This window comes from Hevea brasiliensis, chromosome 10, assembly GCF_030052815.1.
Source record: "Hevea brasiliensis isolate MT/VB/25A 57/8 chromosome 10, ASM3005281v1, whole genome shotgun sequence".
NCBI lineage: Eukaryota > Viridiplantae > Streptophyta > Magnoliopsida > Malpighiales > Euphorbiaceae > Hevea > Hevea brasiliensis.
In genome coordinates, this window is record NC_079502.1 from 4359164 (window position 1) to 4368012 (window position 8849).

The 8849-nt window shown below is 35.0% G+C and overlaps 1 protein-coding gene and 1 non-coding gene across 2 annotated transcripts; one reads left to right on the forward strand and one right to left on the reverse strand.

Annotated features, from left to right (window-relative positions):
• Window positions 1-2037: 2037 nt before the first annotated feature.
• LOC131169602 (serine/threonine-protein kinase BRI1-like 1) lies at window positions 2038-4653 on the forward strand. The gene is made up of 2 exons (XM_058128786.1): window positions 2038-2731; window positions 2798-4653. Exons 1-2 carry the CDS (start codon window positions 2038-2040, stop codon window positions 4651-4653), a joined length of 2550 nt encoding a protein of 849 aa, XP_057984769.1.
• Window positions 4654-8426: 3773 nt separating this feature from the next.
• Window positions 8427-8533, reverse strand: LOC131169909 (small nucleolar RNA R71). Its single transcript, XR_009140855.1, has one exon. It is a non-coding gene; the product is annotated as a small nucleolar RNA R71 (small nucleolar RNA).
• Between the last annotated feature and the right edge of the window lie 316 nt (window positions 8534-8849).

Consider the following 8849-nt stretch of genomic DNA (forward strand, 5'->3'; position numbering starts at 1 on the left):
GTTAGTGGTTTGGATTAGTGATTTTTGTGTTTTCAAATACTGATTCTATTCCATTCCAAATGAGTTTTAATGAAATTTTGCTTGGGGACAAGCAAGAGTTTGAGTATGGGGGAATTTGATGCATGCATTTTATATCATCATTTAGGTATGATTTTTGCACATAATTTACCCTTGTTCATAGCTATTACTATAGATATTAACATATATTTAGTCAATTTTATAATTTTACACTTCTTAGTTTAACTTTTGGAATTTATTTGTTTTGTAGGTTAAATTTGGAGAAATTTGGTGTATTTTGATCAGAGCAGCCATTTGGAGGAAATTAGAGTTGAATTGCAAAAATTTTGAAGTTGAGTTAAAAAAGGCCGAGAGTGACACAACCTGCAGCACAACCGATTTAGCTTATGTCGCAGGTTGTGTCGATCGTCAGATATGCAGTTTTTCTCAGGCAGCAGGTTTCACAACCTGCGACACAACCCGCGACACAACCGATTCAGCTTATGTCGTTTTTACTGAAAATGGCTGACGTGGCATTTTCGTTCCTCTGATTTAATACCTCACTTTCTCTGGAATCTTCCACCTTTTTACTCATTCTAGGGCAGATCTCTGACCCATATAAAACCTCCTTTATCTATTTCTTTCCATAGGGGGAGAAAGAGAGAGATTTTTGGCAAGAAAGAAAGAAAGAAAGAGAAGCACAGGAACCATTTTTGCAGCAGCAGCAGGGGACGTTTCTGCAACTCTCCAGCAGCTGATACATCATCATTCTACTGGGTTTTTCTATTCTTTAGCTTAGATTTTCATTATTTCTTCATTTCTACACTTGGGTTTGTCTTGAAATCATGATTTGTGAGTAGATATTTGAGATTCTAGATATGGGTTTGTAAATATTGCTTTGTATTGTGGTTTTGAACTGATTTAGTCATTTAAATGAGATTTGTTATATTTTGATTTATTACTTGTGAGCTTGTTGCCTTGCTTGATGAATGGGCCCTCATTAAGTTAAGCTTTAATCCTTAATAGATGGACTGAAAAGTGAATATTTGGGATAGATAATCTTGCAATAAACTTAGTTTTCTTGGTGTTAGAGATAAGCTAAGAGGATTAAGGGGACTTTCCAAAATCAATTAGAGCTTTAATTGGGTTTTTGTTAGGTTTGAAATACCGTGAAAACAGGGTTTGATTTAATGAATACCAACTTTGAAATGCTTGAAAAAGGTTTCAAAGATTTAAGAATTGATTTCCCTCAAAATTGCAATTCTCATATGTTTGACTAAATTAGAGATAAACTACATGCAAATAATATTGAAAATCCTATCTCTAGAATCACTTTAATTTTTATTGAATTTAGATTTAATTCCTCCCAATTTCATAATTAGCAATTTTAATTTAAATCTTGGTAATCTAGTTTAATTAATTTAGTTAATTGTTTGATTTAGTTTAAATTCCTCAAATACAAATTTTAATTTCAATTTTTATTTTTAATATCTTTAAATTTTACCATTCTAATTAGCTTATCCTTTTATTTCCAATTTAAGCACAATTCCCTGTGGGAACGATATTAATTTTTTTAAAACTATACTACTGCGACCCGTGCACTTGCGGAAACACACATCAGTGTGCAATTTAGTTTGGGTTGGTTTATAAATTAAAAAATTATAAGTAATTTATATTTATTTTAAAATTATGAAGACTTTTTAGTTGGTTTTAAAATTTTAAGATTCCATGAATTAATTTTGACATTATATAAGGATTTCATAGTAATTTCATTTTTTTTAATATAATTTCAGATTTCAAGTAACAATTCTAGGCTAGTTAGATATAAATGAAACTCAAAAAAGTTGATCGAGAACAGATCTAGAAGACCAAACTGATGTGGAGAAAGGTTTATATTTATGGATTCAATTGCAAAACAAAGAGAGAGCTGTGACTGAAGCAGGATCCTTTTTGTTTTTTTTTTTTTTGGGCGTAAAAAGAGCTGTAGACGGGTCAACTCGTACCTTGTTCAAGCAAACTGGCAAGAAAATGAAGAGAACCATGGGAATGTTTGACTTAGGCCATGGGTTATTGTTGCATCTTCTCTCTCAACTGCTGTTGCTGCTTCTAATCAAACCATCAGACGCCACAGAATTGGCTTCGAACCAAAAGAGAACGGGTGAAGTTGCAGGGTTGCTAGCCTTCAAGAGATCCTCTGTTGAATCTGATCCAAATGACTTCTTAGCCAGCTGGACAGTCAATTCCTCTATTCCATGCTCATGGGTTGGCGTTTCTTGCTCTCTTGACGGCCATGTAACAGCCCTCAACCTCAATAACGCCGGTCTTATTGGCAGCCTACATCTCCCTCACCTCACTGCTGCCTTGCCATTTCTCAGGCATCTTAGTCTCCAAGGCAATTCATTCTCTGCTGGTAATCTCTCTGCCTCCACTGCTACTCCTTGCGCTCTTGAGTTTCTTGATCTCTCCTCCAACAACATCTCTGATCCTCTCCCATCAAATTCCATCATTTTGTTGTGTGATCGTCTGGCTTATGTTAATCTCTCTTACAATTCTATTCCTGGTGGCACTCTCCAATTTGGTCCTTCTTTGCTGCAGCTTGACGTCTCTCGCAATCGTATCTCTGATTCGACCTTATTGAACTATTCTCTCTATAGCTGCCAGAACTTGAATCTTCTTAATTTCTCAGATAACATACTCACAGGTCAACTTAAAGCTACTCTAGTTTCTTGCAGGAGTCTATCAGTTTTAGACCTCTCATATAATCTGCTATCGGGGGAGATACCACCTAGCTTTGTTGCAGATTCTCCATCGTCTCTCAAGCATCTAGATCTCTCTCACAACAACTTTTCTGGCAACTTCTCCCGTCTGGACTTTGGGAATTGCAGCAATCTTTCTTTGCTCAGTTTGTCACAAAACAGACTTTTTGGAACTGGGTTTCCAAATAGCATGAGCAACTGCGAGGTCTTGGAGACACTGGACCTCTCCCATAATGAGCTGCAATTATCAATTCCTGGTGCCTTGCTGGGAAGGTTGAAGAATTTGAGGCAGCTATCTCTCGCTGAAAATCAATTCTTTGGAGATATTCCTCCTGAGTTAGCACAGATCTGTGGGAATCTGCAGGATCTGGATCTATCAGCGAATAAACTTACTGGTGGCTTGCCGCTGAATTTTATATCATGTTCTTCTTTGGAGAGTCTTAACCTTGGCAATAATCACCTCTCAGGAGATTTTCTCGCTACTGTTGTCAGTAATCTTCAAAATCTGAAATATCTTTTTGTACCATTCAACAACATAACTGGTCCTGTGCCGCTATCTCTCACAAATTGTACTCAAATTCAAGTGCTTGACCTTAGTTCTAATGGCTTTACTGGGAGGATCCCTTCTGAGTTCTGCTCCTTCTCAAACCCCTCTAAGCTGCAGAAAATACTTCTGGCCAACAATTACCTATCAGGGGAGGTGCCTTCAGAGATTGGAAACTGCAAAAACCTGAGAATAATTGATTTTAGTTTCAACCATCTGCATGGTCTGATTCCCCGCGAGATTTGGACCCTGCCCAGTCTTTCTGACTTGATTATGTGGGCAAATAACCTTATAGGTGAAATTCCAGAAGGTCTTTGCATGAATGGAAGCAATCTTGAGACATTGATTCTCAACAACAATCTCATCACTGGAAGCATTCCACAGTCCATTGGCAGTTGCACAGATATGATTTGGATTTCACTTTTCAGCAACCAACTTACTGGGGAAATCCCTCCCAGTATTGGAAATCTGGGTAACCTTGCTATACTCCAACTGGGTAGCAATTCACTCACTAGACAAATACCACCAGAGCTTGGCAAGTGTCAAAGCCTCATATGGCTTGACTTGAACAGCAACAACCTTACCGGCCCCCTCCCGCCTGAGCTTGCAGACCAAGTTGGACTAATTGTTCCTGGAATTTTTTCCGGAAAGCAGTTTGCATTTGTAAGAAATGAAGGTGAGACATCTTGTAAAGAAGCTCCATTGCTTATTGAATTTGAGGGGATTCGAGCAGAGAGTCTAGAAAATTTTCCTATGGTACACTCGTGTCCAACCACCAGAATTTACTCTGGCAAGACAATTTATACATTTGATAGCAATGGCAGCATGGTATACCTTAATCTCGCTTACAATTCCCTGTCAGGGAATATCCCTGACAAGTTTGGTTCCATGAACTATTTGCAGGTCCTAAACTTGGGCCACAACAAGATAACTGGAAATATTCCTGATACTTTTGGAGGTTTGAAAGAAATTGGTGTTCTGGATCTTTCTCATAATAATCTTCAAGGATTTATCCCAGCATCTTTAGGGACTGTCTCATTTCTTAGTGATCTGGATGTCTCTTACAACAATCTCTCTGGTCCAATCCCTAGTGGTGGTCAGCTTACCACGTTCCCAGCATCCAGATATGAGAACAATGCTGGCCTTTGTGGGGTCCCATTGTCCCCTTGTGGCTTTGCAGGCAGCTCCCCAAATTCTTACTTGCGACAAGAGAAGCAGTCTTTGATAGAAGAAATGGGTTTTGGCGTCCAATTCTTTCTCACATTCTCGGTCGCATTTTTTATCAGTTTCTTGGTCGCATTTTTCATCAGCATCAAAATGGGCAACGGCAAGGGGAAGACTGGAAGAGCACCTTGAACTTGCACCATGGCTGGGGAAATCCTAACACAAGCGTCACCAACGCCATTTAGCAGGGAGTTTCCACTCGATTTCTCGCTTTCTTCTTTAGTACGCGGAAAGACTAATGGCCCGTGGGTGGGTAGCCCAACACTATCTCTATCTTGGACTAGATTGTATTTGTGTAACTGCCTTTTCTTTCCCTCAGAAAGTAATGATGTGATAAACAGGTATAAAATGCTTTATATATATATATATATATATATATATATATATATATATATATATATATATATATATATATATATATTAAACTTTGATAGCTTATTTAAAAAAAATTCACTATTCTAAAATTTGAGTTATGGTCTGAATTAAAGCTCGAATTCAGTTTGATAAAATTTTAAATCAAAATAATTAATAATTTAATTTGATGTTTAAATCAGATCAGATTAAACCTAACAATTGAATTTTTTAAAAAAGTAAAAGGAAAAATTACCAAAAAAAAATCTTATATTTTTATTTTTTTTCAAATTTTACTCTATATTTTAAAAATTATCAATTAAATTTTATATTTTTAAATACTGCATAATTGTACTCTAGTGTTACTATGTTCGTTAAGTAATTAACGAAAATGTCAAGCTAATGATAGAGTAAAATGGTACAATATTTAAAAGTAGAGAGTTTAATTGATAATTTTTAAAGTAAAAGATAAAATTAAAAAATTTTGAAAGTAAAGAATTTTTTTGGCAATTTCCCTTAATTTATTAATTATAAATATATTTTATATAAATTAAGTAAAATATATAAATTTAAACAAATTTAGGTACTTAAGATACTAATTGAATTCGGATATAATAAAAAAATTATCATTCTCAGTATAATATAAAGACAAAAAAATAATTGTTCTTAAATATTTACTATAAAGTTTATACATAATTAATAAAATTATACACAATAATAATGAAATCTCTCAAAGTTGTTAAAGTTGACAAGGTGAATTCTTTTCATCATTTATTTATCTTCAAAATCAATTCCATATTAATATTCAAATATTAGTGGAGATAGGAGTAGGGAATTTGCCTATGGGATTGGAAAATTATCCATTCATTCATTTAATTCCATCATTCTATATAGAGACACTTTGACTATTGATTGTTCTAGAATTCCTTTTGAGCATTACTCTCTCTTTTGATTGGTTGGTTTGGGGATTTTGAATGATAATTGACTTGATGGCTAAGCGGTGAAAGCTTGGATAAGTATTAGATTCTTTGCATTTTGAAGGATGGGTATATGGATTGTTGGTATGGCTAAAGGTGTGTTAAGTTACTTTAATAGGTGATTTTCATAGCTCTTTGGATAAGGCACCCCTAAAAAATTTGCATCACATTTTAAAGTTGCCTTGAGGACAAGCAAAAGCTTGAGTTTGGGGGTATTTGATGCATACATTTTGCATAATCATTTAGGTTTAATTTCATAGCCATTTTATTTGATTATTAGTCACTTTTAGTTAATTTTCATTAGTTATTTAGTTAGTTTTTCATAATTGTCAATTTTAGATTAATTTGTAATTTTTACTTTGTTTTGTAGGAAAAATGGTATTTTTGAAGGACTAAAAAGAAATTTTTCCATTGAGGAGTGACTTCTATAGCCAAAGATGTCAAAAACAAGTTTTAAAGTTGAAATATGCATTGGCCAAATTGCGCATAACTTGCCGCATAAGCTATGCAGATCTGCATAAGGAGAAGAAACACTGTTCCAACACCTGCCGAATTGTGCATAAGGAGAGTGCATAGCTTATGCAGATTCACGCCTCCCTTATGCAATCTCACGGAATTGTGCATAACCCATGCGCCAAGTCATGCAGTTCCGCATAAGTGAACCAGAAACCAGCCGAAAACTGCATAAGGGACTGCATGACTTATGCAGTCCACTTATGCAGTCCCACAAAGATTTCATTAATGAGCTGGCAGAAGATTCCCTCAAAAAAATCCCTCCTAAAACACACCATTTTAGGGCTCCATGTCAGAAAATGCTATAAATAGCCCCATTTCCCATTTTAGAAGGGAGGAAGAAAAGAAGGAAGAAAAGGGAAAGAAGAGAGCAGCAGCTGAAGGGTCACAAACACCTCCCACACCATTTCTAATCAGATTTGGAGATTTCTCTCTTTTCTTACATTTTTCCTACACTTCTAGTGTTGAGCTTCTTGTTTCTTAGCTTAGATTAAAGCTTTATTTCCATATTAACTCACAATATCTTGTAAATATTATGGATAGTGAGTAGTTTACTTTGATTCTGGAGTAAGGGATGTAATATTTAGTTATTTTTGTGGATTTGAACTGGGTTAGTCCCAATTTAATGAATTTATGAGGTTTAATCCATTTCTTGTGTGCTTATTCACATGCTTAATGAAGGGCCCCATTAAGTTATGTTCTTAATCCTTGGTTGAAGCACCGAAAGGAGAAAACCAAGTGATAGTTAATCAAGAAATTGGACTTAATTAACTTAGATCTAGAAATAGACTAAGGGTTAAGAGGGTTTTAATAAATTGATTAAAGAACCTAATGGGTCTTGGTTAATTTTAACTCCACGAAAGTAGGATTAAGTTAATTAAGGCACTCTTTGTCTCTCTCGAAAGAGTTTTCAAAGAATTTTAGAATTAATCTCCTTTAAACCAATAAATTTCATGGATTGGGCTAGCTAGGAAAAATCCCAAAATGACTTAAATATGAACCCTTAATTCCAGAATCGTCCTTCATCGATTATTGCTTAGAATTTTACTTTTGATTGTTTAGTTTAATCTCATTTTATTAATTTTCATTATTATCAATTTCTTTATTTTGCGAATTATTAAATTAGTCATTGTTTGAATTTAGTTTTGGATTTTCATCCTTTATGCTTCAAATTCCTAAATTTCTTTTATTAATTTGATTAGAATACAATTTTAACATATTTTATTTTACATCAAAAATTCAATTATTAACACAACTCCTCGTGGGAACGATATCTTTTTCTATACTACTTGAACGACCCGTGCACTTGCGGTTGGGACACATCAAGTTTTTGGCGCCGTTGCCGGGGAGTTGTTTGTTTAAGATTGAATTCTTGATTATTTTAGTTGTTTTTAGTTTTATTTTTGTTATCTTTTCATTTTTTTTTTGTGTTTGTTTGTTCTTTTTCAGGTACTCTTAATCTTTTATGAGAAGAGCTAGAAGCACAAGTGACACATCCTTATTGTTCAATCCTGAAATTGAGAAATTTTGTAAAGCCAACAAGAAAGAAACCAGAAAAAGAAAAGAAGCTTTGAGAGAAACTGAATTAGAAGCAGACATGGCTGATGAAAGAATTAGAATTAGTGGCAGTAATGCTGGAAATGGTCGAAACAATGAAAATGCAGCCCAAGGTGAAGAGGTTATAAATGCTAATGTACCTAGGGGAAGTATGATGGATCATGCTTTTTCTCGTTTTGATGACTTGAGAGAGAGCATAGCAAGACCAAGAATTGATGCAAATAGCTACAAGATGGATTTTGGAGTTCTTCAAATGATTCAAAAATCTCAATTTGGGGGACATCCTTCTGAAAATCCACACACACATCTGAAGAAGTTTTCTATGATTTGTGATATGCAAAAACAACCTGGAGTGTCTGATGATGCAGCAAGATTGAAGCTATTCCCATTCTCTTTGAAAGATAGAGCATTGGATTGGCTTGATTCTTTACCTCACAACTCCATCACAAATTGGGAGCAACTCACTGATGCATTTCTTGCACAATATTTCCACCTGGAAAAACTCAAGAATTGAGGAATCAAATGACAGCTTTTAGACCAAGAGAGGATGAAACTCTCTATGAATCATGGATGAGATGGAAGGAATTAGAGAGACAATGCCCACATCATGCCATTCCAAAATGGATGATAAACCAGAATTTTTACGCAAATGTCACTCCTGCAATTAGAGGGATTATTGATGCTCAAACAGGAGGAGAATTTATTATGAAGCATGAAGATGAAGCTTATGAGCTATTGGAGAAAATTGCAAAGAATACTCATCTTTGGAGTAGTCCAAGAGGACCAACTCCAACTCAAAAGAGGCAAGCCGCTGGAATGTATGATCTTGATCCATTCAACATGATTAATGCAAAGTTTGATGCACTTACAAATGTCTTGGCTAAGAAGATGGAAGATTTGAGTATGTTGGTTAGTTCATCATCATCATCT